General features: G+C 41.0%; 1 protein-coding gene across 1 annotated transcript in view; it reads right to left on the bottom strand.

Annotated features, from left to right (window-relative positions):
• The window catches only part of IQGAP2 (IQ motif containing GTPase activating protein 2), a 296,669-nt gene that overhangs the window by 48,102 nt on the left and 222,132 nt on the right, over positions 1-26,435 (bottom strand). The window contains exons 14-21 of the mRNA XM_030323348.1: positions 25,655-25,745; positions 21,530-21,697; positions 19,049-19,191; positions 17,016-17,186; positions 5,415-5,498; positions 3,761-3,832; positions 2,662-2,731; positions 286-494 (exon numbers count right to left, since the gene is read on the bottom strand). Of these exons, the coding sequence (XP_030179208.1) occupies positions 286-494; positions 2,662-2,731; positions 3,761-3,832; positions 5,415-5,498; positions 17,016-17,186; positions 19,049-19,191; positions 21,530-21,697; positions 25,655-25,745 (1,008 nt within the window). The remainder of the gene's footprint in view (positions 1-285; positions 495-2,661; positions 2,732-3,760; positions 3,833-5,414; positions 5,499-17,015; positions 17,187-19,048; positions 19,192-21,529; positions 21,698-25,654; positions 25,746-26,435) is intronic.

Below are 26,435 nucleotides of genomic sequence, written 5' to 3'. Positions count from 1 at the left end.
ATTACTTTTCTATACTCATGTAAAGTCTTATTGTGGAGGGACATATGTAACCAGGATTCATTTCACGTCATTTCATTTCAGAACGATAAAGAAGCCTTACAAAAGATCTTATCTAGGGGTGGGGCATAAAATGTTGCAGGTCTGAGAACCATGAGAAAAATGGTCCAGGAAGCTGGACCACACATCCTGGATTCTGAATGAGTTTAGCTGGACAAAGGCATTGTGGGCAAACGTACGTGCCCCTTCTCTCTTCTGAGAGCCAGCAGCCCCACAGATCGTACTGACCTCCAGCGTGATCCTGTTCTTCACCAAGAGCCCAATCTTGAGGTCCATCAGGTTTAGGTCTTTCTCCAGCTGTTGATTGCCTCTGATCTTGGTCACGACTTCTTCCCTTAATCGTGCTACCTCCAGCTCCTCCTGGAAATCTAAGTTACTTTGGTCCAACAGGTGTACAAATTTTCGGATCACTGTTAGTGGTGGGTTTTCTGAGCCAACTGCAGGGAAAGGAACAAGCATGTTTTAATTAGGCATGTTTGGAATTATCATCGGTCGTAGAGAAATCAGGTATCTCAATACAGCAGTAGTAGAAAAACACAGCAGCGGAAGCACTTGGGTCTCTGGAAGGACTTATTCTTCCCAGGTTAAATCTGGACAAGGAAACTGATCATATAAATGAGTGCACACCACTGATGTCATCTGGCCTCACTATTTTCTAGTTATCTAATTCTCATTTATCGGCCTTCTTGCATCCTGCTTCCAGGATTCTCCACCGAGAAGAAAGTTCTATCTATCCGTGCCTTATTGATGAGAAACGTGAGAAAGAATGTTAACTAAGTTATCTCTGAGAGCTGGGGGCTGAGCCAGATAAGGGATTTGTGTTTTTACAACAGGAAACGGAAAGTTTCCTCTCAGCCCAGAAGACCATGGGGGAAGAAGCAGGAACTAGGTGAAAGGTGAATTAGAAACCGTCAATGAGGGGAGACCTGTAAGGCCACTCAGGAGCCCATGGAGTGACAAGCGGAACACACGTTCTATGTTAGAAATTGAAATCTGGTCCTTGTCCTTTGAGCATGAAGAACCTGGGAGACCAGCCTCAACTGTTCAGAGGGGTGTCTGAAGTTTAAAAGTGTTTCTCCTCAGTGCTTTGAACATGAATTATAATTAAATCCCTAGCACTCTAACTTTACAAAAAATGTATTTGTTAAGGCATTTAGTGAAATCTACTTGGGCAAACTGTATGAATAAACTATCTGGACTTTTAATGATAAGGGAGTACAAGCAACAACACGAAGATGACTTCAAATCAGCCCTGGTGTGGCCACTCTGTCACCACCCTTTCCTTTACACTGAGGCCCTAATCAATTTTCCTTTAACTGCCAGCTTGGTTCTGGGGTGTTTTCACATTCAAGGGAGGGAAAAAAAAAAAGAGGTAAACCAGCAACACAAATAACTAAGAGCATGAACCTCACATGAACTAAATCTAGACACCATCACTATCAGCATTTTGCCGCTTCTGATGGGCTTTACTGGAGAAATTACCTTGGATCCTGGGACCCCCTTCCCTTCCTGATGCCCATGGGAATTTATGTTCTACTATTTAAAAAAAAATTTTTTTTAACGTTTATTTATTTTTGAGACAGAGAGAGACAGAGCATGAACGGGGGAGGGTCAGAGAGAGGGAGACACAGAATCTGAAACAGGCTCCAGGCCCTGAGCTGTCAGCACAGAGCCCGACGCAGGGCTCGAACTCATGGACTGCGAGATCGTGACCTGAGCCAAAGTTGGCCGCTTAACCAACTGAGCCACCCAGGCACCCCTATGTTCTATTTCTAACAAAGGTGTTGCTAGTGACATAGCTGTATCAGAAAAAGCCTGAGAGATGCTCCAGAGCTCATGTATGTAGCTAAGTTGGGAGAACGTGAGCCATCTCATTTGGTCTCAAGTTCTCTCTTCTTGCTCCTAATGACCTTCTATCTCTGTATGTGCTAATAAACTTGTTAGAAATGAATATTACAGCTTTACTAATTATTATGGCTCAAATTTAAGATTTCGTCGGTCAATAGTAGGCTTGTGACATCTTCATGCTGGCAATCACTTTGGGGTATTTTAATTGCAGGTAATCACCTACCTTCTTAGCACTTACAGGCCATATCACAGCTGCAGCAACCTCTAAGCCTGAGTGTATTCAATGCCTCTCCGGGGGGAATGGGTGAAAATGGATAATGAGAGACTAATAAAAATGGCTTTTTTCAGATTAAAAATGCCTTAGTCTTATAAAGATGCTGAATTGAGAAAGAAATGAAAATTTGCATTTCAGTTACCACAAAACCACTCTATTTGCAGGCGGGGCGGGGCGGGGAGAGAGAGACACACAGAATCTGAAGCAGGCTCCAGGTTTTGAGCTGTTAGCACAGAGGCTGACCCCGGGCTGGAACTCACAAACCGCGAGATCATGACCTGAGCCTAAGTTGGATGTGCTTAACCAACTGAGCCACTGAGACGCCCCTAAGAGCAAGTTTAAGGCAGGCCAGGCTAAGCTGTGATGTTCTGTAGGGTAGGTGTGTTCAATGTCCTTTTGGCTTAGGATATTGTCAACTCATGATGAGTTTATCCAGATGTAACTCTATCCTTAGTGGAGGAAGATTTATGCTCCCAACTTACCCAGTGTTTTGTAATCATCTCTGGCCTTGTTCGCTCTCACTAGTGACTGTATTTTCACAATTTCATTTTTCTGCAAAAGAATGAGATCAGTCATGATATTCTGGAGGCCCATCTACTCCACGATTGTCGAATTCAGAACTAGTCAAGAACTGACAGTATTAAACAAACCAACCAATCAACCCAGAAGTGACAGTATTTAAGAAGAGACACTATTTAGAATAGACAGCATTTAGATGTGGTGTGTTCACTATTTATTTTTTGCATTTTCTTTGAAGAAAGGGTCAGATATGTTAGCTAAAAGTATCAACAAGGTTGTATAGGACTGTTTATAAAGAGATCTAAAGGGGAAAATAATTTTAGCCCCAAATTTAGATGATCTAATCTATGTTCACATATCCATTCTTTCAAGATCCTAAAAAAATTCCTCCTGTGGGCTTCTTCACTGGTTACCAGTTATAAAAACTTTATAAGCAGTGTTCGAAAATACTTGTCTGGAATCTTCTCTCTTTAGCATTACTAGCCCACAGCCGTTTCTTCTCACACATTTCCTATTCAGTCTTCACTAGTGAAGTCTCACTCTGAACATGAATTCTTAATTCAAAGAAGAAAAAAAAGCTTCCAAACATTACCATATTGAGTTCTAAGACCTATTGTTTTCTCCTACTGTTCATTTCCACCCTTTAGCTCTGGACTTGCTGTTAAAAAGTATGTTAGGTTACTGATGTATGGCTTGCAACTATCCATCTAAGTCACAATTGAGGTTTTAAAACTTGAGCCACAGGCAGCTGGGGAGACATGAAAGTATCACTTAACCAAATTAAAAGGTTTGGTGTGTGTGTTAAGACAAAAGGGAGCAAGTGGATGAAAAATATTTAAGAAAACATTTCATTTTCTCTTTCTGGACAAAATATTCTATTTAATACAATGACTAGACAGGAACACTGTGCAAACAGCATATACAATATACCAACAGCCTTCCACTTGGCTTCTCTTCTAAAAAACACTTCCACCACTTAATAAAACTCATTCAATGCTAACATTCAACCAAGCATTCATTTAATTCATTCTAAGGATGAAAATCCACTCTTGTGTGTCTTACATGATCTCTGAAATACTGTAGTCGTGAAAGGTAATTCCTTCGTGCTGTCACCATCCGGAACCAGGACTGGATCTAAAAATGAGTTAGAGAAATTGCGGCAATTACTAAAAACACCTTTAATGTCTTTTCATGCAGCCTAAGGATAATACTGATATTCTGGTAAATTTAGAAGCCCACCAAATAATACTCAAAGCCTAATCTTTTTTTTTTTTTAATGTTTATTTATTTTTGAAAGAGACAGAGAGACAGAGAGAGAGAAAGTGTGAGCAGGGGAGAGGCAGAGAGAGATGGAGACAAAGAATATGAATCAGGCTCCAGGCTCTGAGATGTCAGCACAGAGCCCGATGCAGAGCTTGAACTCATGAACAGCAAGATTATGATCCCGAGCTAAAGTCGGATGCTCAAGGCTGAGCAAAGCCTGATCTTTTTTTTTTTTTTAATGTTTATTTATTTTTGAGACAGAGACAGAGCATGAGCACAGGAGGGGCAGAGAGAGAGGGAGACACAGAATCCGAAACAGATTCTAGCCTCTGAGTTGTCAGCACAGAGCTCGACCCAGGGCAAGAACCCACGAACTGTGAGATCATGACCTGAGCTGAAGTTGGAGGCTTAACCAACTGAGCCACCCACGCGCCCCAGCAAAGCCTAATCTTAACCTCCTACTTCTTTCATTGCTTTTTCTCCTAGGGGTTCAAAGTATTTTATACCTTATGATGAGGAAGATAATTTAGCTTTGTATCACTGTGCTTTAATCTCAGTAAATAAAAACCAAGAGCTCAAGGCATTTTGCTGAGAGTTGCAATGGGACAGGGAACCAAAAATAAAGTCCAGGGTTTCATTCCCTTAAATGCATCCAGTATCCTTTAGCTGTTGATGGGTAACAGGTCTAGAGTTCTCATGAGGGACCGACTGGGACCTATAGCTCTCCCAGAGAACAGCCATGTATTCCATAGCAAGCACAGCACAGCACTGAGAAGCACAATGGATCTGGATGATGTCATTCTGTCTTCTCAGTTTAAAAGGTCTTTTAATTAACCTCATGTGACTCCTATCTCTCTCTAGCCTTGCTATTCCGAATCTCATCTGGATTTCCATGTTGTCTGCAGGTTCAGTTCTGCCAATCCTTTGGTTTTCAGCACTGGGGAGTGGGCACCCCAGTGCGTTTTCTTTCTTGAAACTGAGAGCCATCAGCTTGGGTAGAAAGCTGGGTTACATTCACTCACCCCGCATATCCAGGTCGTAATTAGTTCTATTTCTTCTTTTCACTGGTTTTGCATTTGCCTAATAACTAAGGTTTCGACTGTTAAGTTTGAGCCTTGTTAATATTATTAGTGCATACGATAAGAGGGATGCAAAATATAGCTGGTTTCCCCCAGAGCTTAAATAACCAATTTGGACTTCTCAGAGAAAGAGCATTTACTGATTATTCTTCTCATAACCACATAAAGAACCTGAGCCAGTTACAGTGTTTTAACAGAATTGTTTGAAGATGATCAGCTAAGTGAGTAATGCATGTGGGACTCAAACCCAGGACTCAATTCTGACTTTAAGCCTCCCATGTACTCTTTCCATACTCTGTCTTCCAGAAGCAGAACTGCAATGAAAAGCAAGGTTCAAGCCACGCACTTAATAAGGTAGGAAGGCATGTTTTTACCTTCACGATATTTTCAGTATTATCAATGAATGTTTGCCGTCTGCGCATATATGCTTCCCGTTGCTTATGTCCCTTCCAAAAAGCCTGTGGAAAACAGCACGTTAGAGAATTATTAGTGTGCAACAGTTTCTCACAGTTGATTCTAGAAAGCGCAAGAAGAGAGTACATCTCAGTACACAGTGAGTTGGAACACTGTCAGGGACCCTCCCTTCGAAATCTCATGTGAACGCCATCACTAGGGGTGGACGTTACACTGAGCAGAATGCACCAGCTCACAGCAGAAGCTTGTCCCGAACTCCAGAAAGCACAGTTACCAGGTAGAAGCCCATTTTCCCATGCGAAAGCTTAATTTTACCAAAGCTCTGGGTGGCAAGAAGTAATAAAATGCAATTGCCCTGAAACATACGAACAGGTTAACTGAGTACTGGTATCATTTGGTTATAACATAAGATGTTTCAAAATAATGACTTACATAAGTACCTTTACTACAACAAATGACCTACCATGGCCCAGACCTAAAAGGAAGAAAAATACTTGACTCATTTGTAACTCTGGATCCCTAGAATAGAAGTGCTATGATTGATCATTTATTATCTTATCTATTTTTACATAAAGTTTAGTGATGCTTCATCATCAAAGCTTTACTAGCTTATCACCATCAAAGGGAACTTTTATAGGAAACATTTACAAAAACTGGAAACAAACTGTTATCTTTAGAATTATTAAATACCAGATTGTTGAAGTTTATCCCAATCAATTTTTTTTAGAAACAGACTTAAAAAAAATGTTTTTATTTATTTTTAAGAAAAAGAGAGAGAGCACATGTGTGCGTGTACAAGTTAGGGAGGGGCAGAGAGAGGAGGACAGAGGATCTGAAGCAGGCTCCCTGTGGACAGCACAGAGCCCTATGAAGTGCTTGAACTTGTAAACCATGATGACCCAAGCGAAGTCGGATGCTTGACTGGCTGAGCCACCCAGACACCCCTATTCTAATTCAGTTTTGAGAATCTTTTTATTGAAACCTAACTATGTAACTCACTTTAATTCTCTGGTTTTGTTTTCAAATTAGAAATGAAATAAAGTTTCCTTATTAAAGGGGATAAACACAAAAAATCAAATTATTTTTATAAATTTCATGTCTATCTGTATCAATCTACTTCATTTTTTCTTTTAAAAAAAGGTACACGGAATTTTTATCATTAAAAAAAAATGTTCTGTGATGAATTAAAAATAAGCCAGTCAGTATGGGGGGTGGGGGAGATCAACTGAGCCCTTGCTCCAGATATCTGGTCTCAATTCAAATCTCTAGAAATGACAAATTGCTTTTATTTTTATTTTTATTTTTAAAAAAAAATTTTTTTTCAACGTTTATTTATTTTTGGGACAGAGAGAGACAGAGCATGAACGGGGGAGGGGCAGAGAGAGAAGGAGACACAGAATCGGAAACAGGCTCCAGGCTCCGAGCCATCAGCCCAGAGCCTGACGCGGGGCTCGAACTCACAGACCGCGAGATCGTGACCTGGCTGAAGTCGGACGCTTAACCGACTGCGCCACCCAGGCGCCCCGACAAATTGCTTTTAAAAAATACTTTCAATTTTGCAATAGAGACTCTCAGGTAATTCCAAAAATGATACATTGAGTTTCATGTATCCGTCACCCACTTTCCCCCAAATCTCACCAATAGGCTTTTAAAGCAATTCACGATAGTACTAGAAACAAGAAAGCATATGGATCAACGACTCTGAGGGACCCTGCAAGAGAGCCGACAGCTGGAATTGGATTAAAGAGAGAACCACAGAACAAACTTCTACAAAAATGTAAGAACATCTACAAAAAATGTGGGATGGTTATAAGCTTGAGGGAGCCCGGGGCAGCAGCTAGAATAATTTTGGGAAAGTTGCTACCTTATCCACCTGTCAAGCAGTGAATGAAAAAGCAAAGACAGGGGACTAAGGTTCAGGAAAAGAACAAATGGGTATAGTCTTTTTGAGGGAATTTAGCAGTATCAAATTACGGAAAGCACCTGTGTGGAAGGATTTTTATGGCAGCATTGTTTATAATACCAAACATGTATAGAGCAGAATGTTTACACATGGGGATACAGATCAAGTGCAATTGCAGTCATAGTGAGGGATGTTACATGGCAGTTAAGAAGAATGAGTCCCATACATTGGCTACAGGGATGTTCTGTATCTTGAGGAGTAGGAAGATCTCCAAGATACAATGCGAAGAAAAAAAGCAATTTGTAGTTTGCTGCCTATACTATGATGCGACCTGTTAACAACAAAAAAGGAAAACATAAAATAATGATATAAGTTTTTATGCCAAGCATCTGTACTCAATGCCTAGAAGTTGATGTATTAGGATATACAGTAGGGGCTCCTGGGTGGCTCAGTCGGTCAAATGTCTGACTCTTGATCTCGGCTCAGACAAGATCTCGTAGTTTGTGGGAATGAGCCCTGTTTTGGGCTCTGTGCTGACGGCATGGAGCCTGCTTGGGACTCTCTCCCTCCTTTTCTCTCTGCCCCTCCCCCGCTTGTGAGTACATTTTCTGTCTCTCAAAATAAATAAACTTAAAAAAAAAATAAAAGGATATACAGCAAAAACAGAGAAAAGCTGTAAAGTAAAATGTGCCTATGTACCTACCCCTACTTTGACCTAGCTACTCTCCAAAAGATTTATTAACTTTTTGTTACGTATTTTCTGAAAAAAGGCAAAACGTCGTGGTGTCTATATACTATACCGTTGTAAACAACCCTCTACACACGTTATTATGTATTTTGTATGGATGCTTCCATCAAGGTAGGGTATTATTGGCTCAAAAGTTGGTATTTAAAATTGATAGGTTCCGTCGGGTGCCCCTCCCAAGAACGTCTGATAGACAAAACTGGGTCTCCATGAACTGACAAAAATTTAAAAGATGGATAATGTCCAAACTGATAAGAACTGCTGCTTCATTTTTACAGATAATCTGATCTCCAGCAAAGTGCAGAAACCGTAACTTCCTACATATACCTTTACTGCCAACCCCCTTTTATAATACAATTGTATTTTGTCCACACACATATTTGGAACCACATCAGTGTTTTAACTTTTACTTCAACTGTGAACCTAATTACGGAAATTCAAGAGCAAAAAGAAAATGTATTGAACCCGCATTTGTACTCATTCAGTTGTTCTCCCCTCCTTCCTGGTTTCCCCACAGTTCTTCTATCATTTCCTTTTTTGTTTAGAGAACTTTCTAGGCTATTCTTTTAGGGCAGGTATACTCGTGACAAGTTCTCTTAACTTTCTTTCATCTAAGAATGCCTCGATTGCCCCTTCATTCCTAAAGAATATCTTGGGGGGGGGATCATGAATTCTGTGCTGGGCATTTCCTCGAGTCTATCCTCTTTGGGGTTGACTCAGCTTCATGCCTCTGTGGTTCCGCATCTCTGACCACAGACAGCAACTTCTCAGACATTATTTCTACCAGGGCCTTTTCACTACTTCCCCTTTCTTCTCTCTGAAACTCTGATGGCACAAACGTGAACTCTTTTTGTTATAGGCCTACAGATGCCTTGAGGCTCTGTTCACTGTTTTTTCAATCTTTCCTCTCTGTTGTTTAGATCTGGTAATTTCTATGATTGTATTCTCTAGTTCACTGATTCACACCAGTGTTCCCTCCATTTTGCTGCCGAGTCTATCCATTGAGTTTTTTTAAATTTGTTCTAGTTTTTAGTTTTAAAATTTGTTTGGCTTTTAAAATCTTTGTCAGATGATTATACATCTTTGTCATCTGTATTGGCATCTATTGATTATCTTTTAAAATTTATAGCTTGCTTGTTTCTTAAAATGTTGACCGAAATTTGGAAAATCTGGATATTACATGATGAGATTCTGGACTCATTTAATCTGTTTCCCTGACATTGCTTTGGCAAGGGAAGGGTCATGGTGCTGCCTCATTACTGGCAAGTAAGGGTGGAAGTTCAAGTTCTCCACCTGGCCTCTACTGACACCTGAGGTGGGGGCTGCTTATTACGTTGAATGGGAGGTGGGAGCTCTAACTATCCACCTACGGTGGTGCTGGTACCACTCTGCCTGGGGGAGTAGTGGTGCCTGGTACTATTTCCCATGTGCTGCCCACTGATGGCAGAAGGCTTTGGGGCAGGTGGCCTCATTACCACCACGTTGTGATCCAAGTCCTGACTCTACCATGCCTCCTTTGACACCTCCCAGCAAGGAAAGGGAGGGTGGCCACATTATTGCTTCTGGCCACGGAAGTGGCCTCTGCAGTAATCTGGATACTTGGTTAGATTCTACCCAGGGTGGAGGGCCAGGCTCTCCACTTTGGGGCATGAGTGGTCTGGGGTCAAGATTTTTTTCCGTGGTGTGTGGCCGGAGGAGAGTGGTTACTGTCTCAAAGTTTTGTCTTTGTGGGCTGCACCTTTTCTGATCCTTTGGCCACAGACAGCAGGTTTTTGCTGGAGCTTTTTTTTTTTAATTTTTTATTTTGGCCTGCACCCATAGCATTTCCATGTTGCCAGACTCTGCTGCACCAAGACTGAGATATTTAAGCTCAAAGAAAACCATGAAACTCACCTCCATGTCCTTCTTTGGATCTCAAGGTTCCCTAGCCAGTCTGGCTTTTCTCTCTCCATCTTCCACAGTGTTGTGTTTGTTTACATATAATGTCTGGGGCTTTTAGTTGCACTTAGAGGAAGGAATAGGGAAAAGTAGCTGTGTTCCATATTCCCAGAGGTGGGATTTAAAGCCCACATAGTTTTTAAGTCCTCAGTGTTTTAGAGTTTCCTACACTATTAGGGTCATATGATTTTATTCCTTGACAGATTACAAGATTTAAAAAATGAGAAATTGGGGCGCCTGGGTGGCTCGTCGGTTAAGCATCCGACTTTGGCTCAGGTCATGATCTCACAGTCTGTGGGTTCGAGCCCCGCATCGGGCTCTGTGCTGATAGCTCAGAGCCTGGAGCCTGCTTCTGATTCTGTGTCTCCCTCTCTCTCTGGCCCTCCCTTGCTCATATTCTGTCTCTCTCTGTCGCAAAAATAAATAAAAACATTAAAAAAAAATTTAAAAAAATGAGAAATGTAAAAAGTAGTTATTAGTCAAGAGGGTCACCTGAACAACTATTAAAATCGAGTTCTGGGATTCCTGGGTGGCTCAGTCGGTAAGAGTCTGACTTCAGCTCAGGTCATGATCCCACAGTTCGGGAGTTCAAGCCCTGCATCAGGCTCTGTGCTGACAGTGCGGAGCCTGGAGTCTGCTTTGAGCTCTGTGTCTCCCTCTCTCTCTCTGTCCCTCCCCCGCCCTTGCTCACACTGTCTTTCTCTCTCTCTCAAAAATAAACAAACATTAAATAAATAAAAAAAACTGAGTTCTTCCAAGTAATTAGCTATAAAATGTGTATCTAAACTTGATACATTTTCCATATGTCAAAAATAACAATAGATAAAAAGATGACATTCATAATAGCCAAAACTAACCAATGGAGTAAACTAAAGAGGAAGGAGTAAATTTTGTGCTATATGGTGGGAAAAATTAATAAATGGGGAGATATACTGATAACTGAACTGGAAAAGTCATCATTGCAAAGATGCCAATCTCCTTAAAATAAGCTAAAACTTCAACACAATTATTATAGCAATGTTAGGAATGGGTTTGGAACTTTATCAGCTGCCTTTGCACTAGCTACTGAAATGAGCACACGTTTTTCTCCTTTAAGCTATGAGATGATTAAGAATTATACAGGAAGATGAATTATTGAGGGTTTAAAAGTGGAGTGAGTTTTACAGTGTTTCTCATTTTTAATTTAAAAACATATTTTTTTAACATTTATTTATTTTTGAGAGAGACAGAATGTGAGTGAGGGAGGGGCAGAGAGAGAGAGGGAGACACAGAATCTGAAACAGGCTCCAGGCTCTGAGTTGTCAGCACAGAGCCCCATGCTGGGCTCAAGCTCACCAACGGTGAGATCACGACCTGAGTCGAAGTCAGAGGCTCAACTGACTGGGCCACCCAGGCGTCCCTCATTTTTTAAAGTTTATTTATTTTGAGAGACAGGGAGCACACGAGTGGGGGGAGGGGCAGAGAGAGAGGGAGAGAGAGAAGCTCAAGCTGACAGCACGGAGCTCGAATTCATGAAATGTGACATCATGACCTGAGCCAAAATCAAGAGTTGGGCACTTTTCTGACTGAGCCACCCAGGCACCCTCACAGAGCTTCTCAAACTTTAATATGTACACAAAATCATCAGAGGATCATTTCAAAATGGAGATGTGAATTTAGTGGGTCTGGGTGGGACTTCCAGGCAATGACAATGCTGGTATACACTCTACACTTTAAGTAACAAAGATCTAAACAAAGATGAACGATTTTTTTTTTTTCAACGTTTATTTATTTTGGGACAGAGAGAGACAGAGCATGAACGGGGGAGGGGCAGAGAGAGAGGGAGACACAGAATCGGAAACAGGCTCCAGACTCCGAGCCATCAGCCCAGAGCCTGACGCGGGGCTCGAACTCACGGACCGCGAGATCGTGACCTGGCTGAAGTCGGACGCTTAACCGACTGCGCCACCTAGGCGCCCCAAAGATGAACGATTTAAAAAAAAATTTTTTTTTTGAGATGGAGCATAAGCAGGGGAAAGGAGTAGAGGGCGGGAAGAGGGAGGGATGGGGAGGGGGAGGGGGAAGGGGAGGGGGAGGGAGAGAGAGAGAGAGAGAGAGAGAGAGAGAGAATATCTTAAGCAGGCTCCATGCTCAGTGTGGAGCTTAACAAGGGGCTGGGTCCCAAGATCCTGGGATCATGACTTGAGCCAAAATCAAGAGTTGGATGCTCAACCAACTGAGCCACCCAGGTGTCTCAAAATAAAGGATTTCTAATTGAAGGTCCATTTAGAAAATGCCCATGGGATCTGTGAGTGTGGCATTTCTGAAATGATGAGAAAAACTGATTTTGATGTCATCAACACCTGCTTGCAAAAGTGGCCTGATTGTGCTATAGGGACTAGGAGAAGTGGACCCTAATCATGGGTTACTGGATTCCATGGCAAGTTAACTAGTAACACATTTGTTGTGATGAGTCTCAATGGTGGTTCCTATGTTTCTGTGGGTAACACAAGTGTGAATCTACAAATATATGTTATAAATCCCATTCCTTGATCCAAAATGAAAAGCAAACAAAATATGGGATTAGCTCAAGTTCTTCCTTCTGCTTTTTTGGAATTATCTAAACTCCAGAAACAGTATTAATCTTATTAACTCAGATTCACAAACACTGTGGATAACCTATCACAGTCACAGATGATGTAATATTGAAGAATTCTTGCATCTGTAAAATGAACCCACTTGTCCATTCTGTACTATTTAAAAAAAAATTTTTAATGTTTATTTATTTTTGAGAGAGACAGAGAGAGAGAGACAGAGTGTGAGCAGGGCAGGGTCAGAGAGAGAGGGAATCACAGAATCCGAAGCAGGCTCCAGGCTCTGAGCTGTCAGCACACAGCCCAACATGGGGCCTGAACCCCATGAACTGTGAGATCATGACCTGAGCTGAAAGTCGGGCGCTCAACTGACTGAGCCACCCAGGAGCCCCACATTCTGTACTATTGTTTAATGTAGTAAGGATTCAATGCTCAACCACAGAATTTTCCTTGAGATTTCATTTTGTATTTTTTAAAAATGATTATTTACTTTGAGAGAAGAGAATGTGCCTGCATGTGTGAGCAGTGGGAAGGGTCAGAGAGAGAGGAAGAGAGAGAATTCCAAACAGGCTCCGCACTGTCAGTGCAGAGCCTGATGCAGGGCTTGATCCCATGAACCTTGACATCATGACATGAGGTGAAATCAAGACTCAGAAGCTTAATGGACTAAGGCACCCAGGCATCCCTCGTTGTGTATTCCACCTCTCTATCGATTATGTAGATTTTTCTGGAATCCTTCTATACTTATGAATATTGTACTGTTACCTTCCCAAACCAAGGAAAACTTTGTTGGGTATAGAATTTTTTATCTATAGAAGCAGAATCGTATATGCCTCTTATTTGCCAAAATGACACATTCTTTTCCAGTTTGTAAGTTTTAGTTTCATCAGGACCGGCTTTTCCTATTCTGTGCTAATAAGAGAAATCATATGCCAGGCTATGAGATTGCAGGCTCTTCTAAGTAGAAGCTGTTTATTAAGAGCAATTATGGGTATGAGGTTGGGAGAAAGGAGTTATTGCTGCAAATGCAAAAGAAGACAAAATTCTAAACTATAAAGACTTTCAGAAGCTGCTTTTTGCAGACAATTAGAGATAGAAGGTGTTTACTGCCGTGTCAATCTCCTTCTCTGACTGGCAGAAGAACTTGTGGGAAAATTTAAAAGAGCCATCTTTTTGTAAAACTTTGTTTTTTTGTTACCATAAATTTGTTTTCTATGTAATGCATGTATAACAAAGTAGTCTTCCAAAATATTTAGACCTCGGGGGTTACTGCTCCGTTTTACATTTTGTAACTGTCAATCTCTAGACAATCTTGCTTGCTAACCTGACTGCCTTCTTTGGTAACTGGGCACCCAGGGCTGTAATAGTCAAATTACCAACTCCAACTTCTGGAGCACGAATTCTTGTGTGATCTCTTGGATAGCCAAGAAGGCTCTAAACGTTTCTCTCTTTTCCTTCTCAGCTTAAAGGTAGAAAATCCACTGATCTACTAGAGTAGTCACTTACATGGAAATAACGTGACGAAGGACTGTCACAACAGGTCACCCCCTTCCTCTCCACCTACAGACTCCACTATTGCTCCTGGCAATCTGAAAGGTGCTTCAGAGCAGCTTGTTCCTTTTTCTCTGCCAGGATGCTTGAGGCACTTTCCGAAGTTCAAAAACTAATACCATAGTTCCCAGGGCTAAGTTTTGGTGTTTGTCACTACTATGCTTTTTCTTAAAAACTGGCATTCCAGCTTTCTTCAATTCAAGGAAAAAAGAATACCATAGCTATCTACTCTTTTTCCTGTTTTGTTTTTCTCACCTCTTCCTGTGCCATGCCAACAGTCTCAATGTTGACTCCATCATCTGCCCTCAGACACATCATCTCCGTCATCTCAGCATTTCTAACACTATTGAGCGCCTATGGCCACATTCTGTGCGAAGCCTGTTACATGAATTATCCCATTTAACTCTCACAACCCAGCAACAAATTGAGTACTACCAGTTTTCAGATGAGACCATGCATTTTAAATTATCTATTCTTTTCCTCAACTTTTTTGAGATTTTTTCTGAAGTTATCCATGTGGTGAAGTTATTTTCAGTGTTTCTTCTGCGTTCTGCAGTTTTAAGTTTATTTACATTTGACAATGTCATTTTTCTTCCTCTCTTTCAGTATCAGTTATCTTTTTCTTTTAATGATTTGTCTTGTTTCACTAAGATCATGCCTTATTAAGTTCCTTGAAAGCATACAACAGTTTCAGCACAAAAAAGTCTTTTGCCTCCTCGAGTAAGAGTATCCTTAAATGTTTATTTAATTTACATTTTCCAACTTACATTCATTTTCCTTTTTTTTTTTTTCAATGTAAGGTATTTCTTTTTGTTTGAGATTGTTTTCTGGCTCACTCATTTGTAAAGGTAGGCAATGTTACCAGGGTCTTCTTACCATTCAAAAATAACATGGTTATGTCTCCCTCGCTGCTCTCAAGAGATTCTCTCTCTCTCTGTCTCTGCAGAGAGAGAGAGATGTTATCTTACTTACCTAGAGGGGAAAAAATCTTACGAATGACATTGCATTTCTTAGGAGACACCTCAGGCACCTTCTGAATTGTTCTGTAAGTATTCAAGACAGAGGACTGGCTAACGAAACCATATTCTCTGTACCACTATCCAGTTCCTTGGGAAGAGACCGAGCGAGGGTGTTAGAGCTGGGGTTGGCTGGCCTCAGCCTGGAAACTTTCTCTCTGAATGTGTTAAGACTACTGTGGCTGGGGCTGATTCAGCCAGCTAGGAAGGTTGAGCCATTCTATGGAGGAGAAGTCCTCACTTTTCAGATCATTCCTCTAATTCAGGGTGAAGTGGCCACATTGCCAAAAAATGAGATTAGCGTAACACCCTTTGATTATGATCTTTTGGTTTTGTGGGTCAGCAAGTTTCCACTGAATACATATTCATCTCCAGTCTATAGCTTGCCTCTAGACCTTCTGCTTTCCTTGTTAGAAAACTGTCAGAAGAGTGAAAAACAAAAACAAGGTGAGGTGACTTCATAGTTCTATGGCTTCTGCTTCAATCTCTCTGCCTCTGCTGAGGTGAAGCAAAAGGCCCCAGATGATTGTTTCTACCCTTCTTCTCCCAAGCCCTCTTGTGACTTCGGCCCTGGGTCCCAATATCAGATGGATTTTACACCCGTGCAATCCACAGAATGTCCTCCCAATACAATACTGATCCATTCTCTGAGGCTGGAGAGCTTAAGGTTGGTCCAAATTGTCAGGTCAGCTGACCCTGTTTAATTCTGTATAAAATTAGAGCCTCAGCATCAGTGTAGAGGATTTCATCTTTAGGCTTTTTTGTCACTTCCTGTGTGTTTTGCCTACCACTTGCTTACAGAAGGAATAAAGTTGAAAACTTACTGGTTCAGCAAAGAAAAAAAATCTTTCACAGTCAGGTTTGTGGGAGACATTTCTCCTAAAAATTAATCATGTCTGCCTTCTAACATCTTAAGCTCCGAACAAATTTGACTATTTGAGCACCGATCATACATAAGACACAAGAATACACAAATTTTGGAAACTTATTTTCTGACCTGGATGATGTTATAGTTAGGTGAGGGAAGCAGGTAAGTACACCAATTATCGATCACAAAAGAGAAATCTTCAACCTAAAAACTTCCAATTTGGGAAATCTCACAGTTATGGGCCAAAGCAAAAGCCCATTGAATACTGTCTGTCAATAACAGTGTCATTCCGGATGCACACAAAAAAAGACATGCAGCCTTGTGGAAGGTAGCATGTTGGTTCTCAGAGGGTGCTAGAGGGGAATACAAATGAGAAACATCTACATTTGTGAAGCTCTCTGCCGACCAGAAAGTTGAGACAGTCACACAAGCTGAAGAACAACTCAAAACCAAACAGTCGGAAAGGAGGATTTTTCCTACAGGACTCAATGAGGAGTCTGTGAGGGAGAAGACATGCCTGCAGATGCTAAAGGCATTTTGTCAGCTCTTGTGCTCTTTCTATCTAGAAGTGTGTACCAACAAGGACCACTCAGCATCCACCAGCCACTGAAAAAGCAATTCAGAGAACACCTGGCTTAGAAAGTAGATGACACAAGGAGATCCAGCTTTTTAGAGAAAGAGGATTTCAATTCTGATTTGAGGGGTCCCTCTGGCTCCACCAAGGTTGGTGGCAGGTGGACCTTGGCAGGTCCGCAGCGCCCCTTAATAGTCTCCATGGTTGAAAAATCATTCAACATCCTTCCCAGCTCCGGGCATAATAAAGCAGATTTGGGGGCATCGATTAAGCGGAAAATCTGCACTCTGATTTGTTTATTAGAATGCCAGTAGTTGACGGTCACCCTATCAAATAAAGCATCTTCAGGAGATATGACAGTTTGCTGGAACTAGCAGTAGGCGATTCACATACCTGTATTTTGACCACCTGCTCTTCTTGTCCATACAAATATGATTTCCTAGCTTCATGCTCTTTCCTAAGAAGGGGTCCTGCACTTGTGGCTTCCAAGCGAAGAAGCAAATCTTCAGAAGCGGACCACATCTTCTCACGAACATAATCTCTTGTGACTTCCTCAACAATGTCCTGGCAAGAGATATTTCTTACGGTTACACTTCACACATCGGGTGAAACGAGCAAAGAGAATAGCTTCTGGAGCTTCTATCTTTGAGAAATAGGACATGGACGGCTCTTTCTGGCCTGGTTTAAGCACAGACTTGACCAGAGCAAAAGGATGAACTGGCTGAGCTTCTTTCTAATGACGTGCTTTTGAAATCCTCTGACCTTGGTGCTGAGGTACTAGGAGAATCTGGCTGAGCGATCTCAGGATCTGGAGGCGGAGATGGACAAATGATGCTGGCACGGACCAAGTGTGAGGCTTGAGCTCCAGAGTGTACAAGGGACAAGGACGGCTGTGGTATGAATATGCACTGCCACCTCCCTCTCCAGGGCTGCCAAGGAAAAGAATGCAGTGGCCATGAAGTCTTCTGGCTCCTAGGCCCCCTTTCTAGTCCAGGCCAGAGAGCAGACCTCTGCAACAAGCCAGGAGGAGCCCGAAATAAACTTGGGGGGAAAATAAAAGACTCTGGACAGAAGGAAAGGGGGTGGGCGAGGAGAGACAGGTGTTCCCCTGGCCAGACTGGCGAAACCCAGATGAATGAGAACAAAGGAGAGGGACTATGAAAAGTCTCAGGTAGATGATGAACTGGGTTTGCTTTTTACGTTCTTTGAGAGATGCAAGCCAAGACTGGACTCACTTCTATGGCTGATGCCTCTTACCAATGTGACTAGAATCAACGGATGATTAATTAAAAAAATTAAAACTGAAATCATAAAAAGAGACAGAGGGAGACACAGAATCCGAAGCAGGCTCCAGGCTCTGAGCTGTCAGCACAGATCCCGATGTGGGGCTCGAACTCATGAACTGTGAGATCATGACCTGAGCTGAAGTCGGATGCTTAACTGACTGAGCCACGCAGGCGCCCCTAGACCTTCCACTTTTTAATAATCCTAAAAGAATGATGCTCCATTTTACAAAGTTACTCCTAGGGCATCTTTGGAGGCCACAGGAACAATTTGTGGCTCTGATTTTTAACCCTTTGATGCTGCTTCTTCATAGTGTGATACATCTTTTCCACTCTAGCATATTGTTTTTACATATTGCCCACAGTTTCATTATTTGCAAGGTAGCACTGATAATGCATTGTAACAATGATTGACAATGTTTGAAATTACTTAATAAACCATTTTCTTCACTGTCTTCTTGTCACTGATTTCTGGTGGCATCATCAGCCTCGAGGCCACAGATTTTTCTCTGAGTTTTAGCAAATATCTTTGATGCTGGTGACTTTGAACAATTTTATAAGACCTACATTTGTGTGTTCTGTCTTTTTTTTCAAAATGGAACTAAATTCTCATTTGTATCTTCTCTTTAAACATACTACAATGCATGGAACAAACAGCAATTTTCACATCTTTTGGGTCCAACTTTGGTCTCAAGTCCAAAGCAATCTTGGTGAACATCCTTTCAAGAGTATTTCCCCCTGGAAAGTATTACTGACTTTTTAAAGGACATATCTATCTCTGTGGTAGGCTGTGGGGGGAAAGAAAGAAATTACTGAACACTGACAACCAAGAAATTACTACTAACTGAGCTCTTGTGTCAAGGTAAATGTGAAGATTAATTTTTAGGATAATGTACTATTACAAATAAGCTACAATATCTTTCTTCCCCTTGCTCTCTTCGGTGGTGTTATGTCAATATGGAAATAACTGTACAAGTCAGTAGGCATGCAGCCCCATCCAACTGCATTCATGACGACTTTACTCTATACCCAGCCTGTAAAAAATAAGTTATTTCCTCCCACCACTTCCATGATTCAAAAACAGAAAGGCAATCACACTTATTTTCCCAGAGCATAGTTATGCATTAAACACGAACCTCCTACCTCAATTTCTTTTGCCATGAGCCATGATTCTTTAGGCAAGCATGATTCAGGTGTGACCCAGGAACTCTCTTTTGAATCAATGTTGTAGTAGTAGTCATATTTATCCTGCAGGGTGAGTTTGAGCCATGAACCTTCAGTAGACACTAAAGAAAGAAGCTTGTTACATTCTAGAGAGAAATACTGAACGCTTCAACATTATACTTTCTCCAATATGTAAAATAATGTAATGAACAATTTTTCAGCAAGCATTCCGACAGCTTAAGTTAAAATCATTAGAAATGACTTGCTAAAATGGAATGAATTCTATGTGTTCAATGGCGGCTCTCTACTAAGCCAAATGGGGAGAACAGTCTGACGGGTAATGCCATGGTTCTGGATCTCCAATTTCTCATGAGGATGAGAAGAGTCACAAATGGCCATCAAGAAGGAAAAAGTAGACAAAGAATGTATGTCCCAGATGTGAATGGCACCAAAGTGGTCAGAGGAGACTGGTGAGCAAGAATCTTCTTTGCTTAGCAACTCTTCCAGCAATTTCTCTGAGAAGGAGTGACCTATACAGACTGTGACCCATTATTTAAGGAAAGCCCATGATCTGCATTAAATCAAAGCAGAAGTAACTCATCTTTGCAGACAACTTTATCCTAACTAAAAACTGGCATATGCAAGCACGATGGTCACTAAGTAGGGAGAAGGAAAATGTCCTGGTTCGACTCATCGTGCTCTACACAACCACACAAAATGAGAAAAGAAAAATGTGGAAAGGACTTCATCTCTGGGGGTGGCGAAGGGTGCACTAGGAAAAAAAAAATCTATGGCAGCCATGGCTTAATTAGTCAAGAAGAATATTTCCTCTTCATGAACCCATGGGATATCCTTCCCATTTAGAAATATGTTTATTTTGTTGAATGGTCATGATTCCGGCCCCAGACCAGAGAGCCAACAACAACAAAAGCCAAAATAAAAATGTTCTGACCTAGACCAATCTAAGCCAGCTTCGTCAAGTGAGCACTCGACTAATTGTGTTTACAGGAAATCAAAGTTCAAAGTGAGTATCTGTACAGAATATTTAAATGGATAAAAAAACTAAGCAGGGGTAACTTTAAGGCCCTTGAACGTGGTTGGTTATTTGGTTTTAAATGCTCCTCAACTGTTCTCTGTTTGTCACTGCCCAGGAAAAGAGATGTATCTCTTTTCAAATGGGCAGACAGCTGTTAGCTGTGTCGAAATGCTGGCCTACCAGAAGTACCTTGTACAGCCACATCAGGATGATCACAAGTAATAATTATGAATCTAAGATAACTCTTAGGTTTCTGAATTGGCAATTTGGGGATATAAGACAGTGTGCACCAGAACATGGCACACGGGAAGTGGAGGCAAGTGGAGCAAGCAGAAGATCAATTAGGCTTAGGCCAGGATGGATTTGAAACTGAAACGAACCCTGGCATTAACACTGTTGTGCAACTCTTTCCCCATAAAGGAAAAGGCAGAGGACACTACAGTGACTCCGGATGAAAATATGTGAGGGGAACAGAGAGAGGCTCAAGGGTGATCAGATGCCAGGTAAGAAAGAATGACCAATAGCCTTCTGCATATTTCATTAACGGGCAACTTGCTGAATTCAAGGGTGCAATCTCCGAGTTGGAAATACATCAGACAAACCACCAAGTGCATAGGGTACCACAGGAAAGACCTCCAGTTGAACTAAGAAAACATTTTTTTCTCCAATTCCACTTCTGAGGCCAGTTTCCTGAAGATGCAAAGTACATGACCTGTGATGTGTAAATCAACACCAGCCTGTGAATCAGGACATACCTTGATCTCGGATAGGATGCGAAGTGCTTGGTATCAATTTACTAAAGGAATGGTGCACTGACTCTCAAAAATTAACCTCTTCTGGTTTGGCATAGTCTCCTTCTGACCAAAATCTCATGAATGTAAGTTTCTAAATCTAAAAAATGAGTATTAGACTCATGATCTCAACGATACTTTACAAAGTTAACACATCATGGTCTACCATTGGATTGAACAGGCATAAATATTTGCCAAGGTCATTGATCTGGGCCCTTGGAGACCAGTGTCACTGCATTTTATTCCACGTTTTCAAACTTACTCCTATTAAATATTACACAATCATGTACCATTTTTTTCAAAAATGAGAGAGACAAACATTAGTAAAAAAATCAGTTTCCTATCCCTGGAGAAATGGATCAACAAGCAAGCACCAGATAAAGCAAATTCTCCTTAAATGCTGTATTTTCTCAAGTTTATGATGTCACCCATGCATAGCCACCAAGCTAATCAGACTTTTCCAAAAAACAAAAAAAGAAAAACACATGTAAAAATTTTTTCCAATACAAAAAAATATTACAGAAATGTTCATACGAAAGCAATTGTCTTAAAGTCAATACAATACATATTGATGCAAGACAGCATCATATTCAAAATGATATTTAGTCAGTGCTAAATGACTAGAAAGCTTACCACTTTTAGATTTGTGCTCTTTTGCCTTCGCGAGGGCATCATAATACCTGTCAGCACATTCAGGGATTATGTCATTTGTATTAGACACAGAAGACTTCAAATGAGACAAAATATCACATGGCTTTTCTTTCTCCAAACACTGATTGACATCAATGACCAGGGTAACCCCTGCATAATGAGAACAAAGTTTCTGTTACTGGTTATCTGCTACTTATTCTAGTGGTGTGCAAAGGTGAGATGTAATTCAGCCTTTTCCAGTAATGCACTGGAATTAAACCTTTATATCCTTTTCACAGTTAGTACCACAAATACCCATGACTGTCACCAACTCACCTACCGGTTTAGGTTGTAGGAAGAACAAGATCCCACAGGAGCACAGTTTATTAAAGATTACAGCATTTCCAGGCTACTCTCGTGTGGTGGGAAGGCGCTAGGTTCCACTCACTGTACTAATCCATAAGAGTGTGGTAAATGCAGTAGATATGCAGTCCTCAAATAGGTCATCCATCAGTATTTGAGAACTTGTCTTATGAAGACATTTATTTATTTTAGAATATATAAAAAATCCTGATAGTCTCTTGTATGGTGCTAGTATACTTCAAATATTCTAGGAAAGCAACAGGTAGGGCTGATGGACATAGGTACTCAAGTCCAGAAACTTAATTCTGGAACCCATTTAGACTTAGAAAGCATTTTATTCCATTTTAAATTTCTGCTTCTCCCTCTAAATCAAACTACAGTGAACTCTTGGTTACCTTAAGAAAGTTAACATGGTGAGTTCTTTATTATCCATTTCACTCCCAGCCAAGAATATTCTGGCCCAACCAATGAAAGTACTGTTTTTACAAACTATAAATCCACTGAGTTAGAAACCTCTAAGCTATGCATTCTTAAAAGAGGTGAAATAACCTCCAGTGGGGCAAAAAATGGCTCTTGTGGGAGAGAGGGCGAGAAATCTTTTTATGTATCAGCACAGATCTACATATGGTACATAAACAGATTCAATATATCTGTGGTATTAAAATTCCATGGTGAAAAATAATTAGGGAAAATCTATCTAAAAAGATTCCTTAGGGGCGCCTGGGTGGCTCAGTCGGTTAAGCGTCCGACTTCGGGTCAGGTCATGATTTCGCGGTCCGTGAGTTCGAGCCCCGCGTCGGGCTCTGTGCTGACAGCTCAGAACCTGGAGCCTGTTTCAGATTCTGTGTCTCCCTCTCTCTGACCCTCCCCCGTTCATGCTCTGTCTCTCTCTGTCTCAAAAATAAATAAATGTTAAAAAAAATTAAAAAAAAAAAAGATTCCTTAGGGTACAATAATGGAAGAAAGCTGGGGAATTTTGCTCTATGGAGTCAAAAGTAGAGACAAACCTACTTTAAGAAAGCAAGAAACCCAAATGAAGGAGACTTGAGTTACGGTGTCCTTTCAGTCTTGCCTGTGGTAAAACCTATAGGGCAGCACTTTCTTGTACCAAATTATCTGGGAGTGGGTTAGATGTTTACAACACGAAACCAGAATCTGTTTCAAGTCTTATCATACAAAGGATGGATGCTTTTAAAGGGAAGATTAAACTCTTTTTTTGAAAAACTGGAAAATTCTCATTTCATTGTTAGAATATAGATGGTTTTACTTCAGAACATCTTTTTGGTGTTATGTATCATAGAAGAAACTATATCAACTCTTCTGAGACACAGGACAGAGGCAGAAGACAGGATTTTAAATGTGTACATCTGGAGTACACAGTCACATATTTGAGAAAGCCTCTTACACAGTCAACACAACAATGAATCTCAATGTAAAACAAGGAACAGCTTCTCATCTGCAGGCCAAATGTAGGAAGAACATGAATAAAATGATTTCTAAATTGGTTTGACTTCTAAGAGCAAAACTGTAACCCTTTCAGGCTGAGTGCCAATGTTACAATCTAATTTCTTTAAAAGTGTTTCTTCAAACTACGGCTTCCTTCAGTTTTACATTTAAATCTAAATCTCTTACGAACCCGTCTCAAATTTATTTTATTTTTTCTTAAGGATTAGAGTGCTAGAATGGAAAGACTTCAAAGATCCTGAGGGTATAAGTTCAGGTTGGAGAAATGCACAGAATTTTCCAGGCTAAGGAAATAAAAACCAGATGTTCCCCACAGATGCTTCCAAAGTTGAAAAGCCAATCTTTGGGGGCAAGAAGAGTAAGGTGTCTCGACAGCATTCTATGACCTGATACAATAGGATACGTCCTAGTTATGCCGCAAATAGGTTAAGGAACAGCACTTTCAGAAGTCTTACTTTCGGTAGATTATTTGTCCATGTAGAGTGTTAGTATATCAATCTTGAAGCTACTTTAGATTTCCATGTGAATTTTCCTACTATTCGTCTATGAGTCTTAGAATAAAACTAAAATTAAATCGTTTGAGCCAATGAGGGGATTCTGCTAGTTGCCGAGTACATCTATCTCAATTATGCACCCTAGACCTGGGGGAATAATTGCATGTCGGTTTGACGACTCGCTGGGAGAAAGACCTGAGCTAAAACTCCACTGATCACCTGAGCTCCATGAGCCCTTACTCTGGTTGGTGGACCACAGTGACATTTGGGGTTTCCTGCAATTACTGTCAGTTCAGAGCCAGTGTGCTATAATCCCTGGGACGTCTGATTGCGTCCTTTCCCCTCAGCACAGCCACCATGGTAAAAAATTGCAGCTCTCTTTAGGGGAAGCCTGGAATAAAGATGAACAGTATAAACTTTTGACTGTGGCACTCTGTTCTCAAGTGGACCCGGTCTCCTCTTCACTTAAGGGGTTCTTGGTTTGTAAATGGCTTAACTATGGGAATTGACTTAGGGGCCATGATTTTTGCTCTCATTACTCAAATTATACTTCTGCATTTGACTAGAATTCTTCTTCCACTTGTACAAATCAAGAATGAATTTAGTAAACTGTTTAAATCATATTTAGGGACACCACAGTCAATTAGCCAATCCCACAGGTCTGTCAGATCATTCTGATTACTGAGCTTTGACTCTGCTCCCCATGACAGTAACCACACCCACACACCTTTGGTGGTTAAGTGCTGCCACCTGGCCTCTGTGGCCTGCCCACAGATTTTGGACTGCCAGCCTTTTAGCAAGTACGTGAGCCAGTTCCTTAGAGTAAATCTCCCCGTCTCTTTCTCTATGTATGTGTGTGTATACAGACACTACATACTTTCCAGAGAAACAACTATTTATCTGCACGCACATGCACTAGTACACATGCACGCACACACACAGATATACGACTACATATTTAGTTCTCCGGAGAAAAGTATATATTTGGTTCTGTTTCTCTGGCAAATCTGGACTAATACAATGGAAGGCATAGGAGGGAGCATAGGTACTTATTAAGCAGATTGGGCAAGTTTCTTAAGGGTCAAGATAAAAAAAGGGCTTCAAATACCCATCGATAGATGAATGGATAAAGAAGATGTGGTATATATATACAATAGAGTATTACTCGGCATTCAAAAAGAATGAAATCTTGCCATTTGCAACTACGTGGATGGAACTGGAGGGTATTGTGCTAAGCAAAATTAGTCACAGAAAGACAAATATCATATGACTTCACTCATAGGAGAACTTCAAGAGACAAAACAGATGAACATAAGGGAAGGGAAACAAAAATAATATAAAAACAGGGAGGGGGACAAAACAGAAGAGACTCATAAATATGGAGAACAAACTGAGAGTTGCTGGAGGGGTTGTGGGAGGGGGGATGGGCTAAATGGGTAAGGGGCATTAAGGAATCTACTCCTGAAATCATTGTTGCACTATATGCTGACTTGGATGTAAATTAAAAAAATAAACATTTTTAAAAAAGGTAAAAAAGGGCTTGATTAAACTAGAAATTTGAGAGTTCAGTAACCATTTTTTTGCTTTCTGGATTTTGTACCAGAATCCTTAGATTTTGCTAGAGATGGCACCTAATCACTGAAAATAGTGCCACCACCAATAGATCTTTTTGTATATATACTCAACAACTAAAATTGCTAAGAGTCCAAATCTTTTCACAAACTAAAGCTATATAGTTATAAAAATAAAAAATCAGTGGCATAACCAGCAAGGTTCATTGAGCCAGCAAAAGGAGGTGAGGACTTACATTGTTTTGCTTTGTCCTTGTCCATGTTGGCCTCATCGACCGCATGCTGTATCTCATCCAGCCAAAGGACTTTGGAAACAATCTCAGAGTCCTGGGAATAGGGTCATAGAATAAAAGAAAGAACAGGGAATGATGATGAAACAGAATTTATAACTGCTTTTCAGGAGCCCATTTATTACAGTTCCCACAGACTCTTACCAACTACCAAGCACTGTCATACACTGTATAGACTATTAATGAAATAACGCCCAATTCCAACCCCCATCTCCCACTTAGGTGCATTCGTCTATTGGTTTGTGTTGCTTCCAAGACTGCCCTCTCCCACGGTGGTCCTTTATAAAGAACCGGATGATCCCTGTGCTGGAACTCCTCCAGAGATTTCCTCTGCAGTTAGGGGAAAATGTAACTCCCCTTCCCAGGGACCGTGGGGATCTAATGATGCAGGCCTGCTGACTCCTCTGGCCGCCCTTCACACTCCTCTACTCCCTGTCTCAGACCTGCACACCAGCCTCCTTCAGACCCTAATGTTCTCCTCCAGCTGTGTGGCTGTGGATTCTTTCTTACCGTTCAGGGCTTAATTCAAATGTCACCTCCTCCAGAAAAGCTGCCTCTGATTACGCTCTCCCTTAATCACTGTGTTCCCAAGGTGGCCCAGAGTACCACAGGAAACTTTATTTTTTTTTAATTTATTTTTTTCAACGTTTATTTATTTTTGGGACAGAGAGAGACAGAGCATGAATGGGGGAGGGGCAGAGAGAGAGGGAGACACAGAATCGGAAAC

This window comes from Lynx canadensis, chromosome A1 (assembly GCF_007474595.2).
Source record: "Lynx canadensis isolate LIC74 chromosome A1, mLynCan4.pri.v2, whole genome shotgun sequence".
NCBI lineage: Eukaryota > Metazoa > Chordata > Mammalia > Carnivora > Felidae > Lynx > Lynx canadensis.
This window is presented reverse-complemented; position numbering and strand designations above follow the sequence as displayed.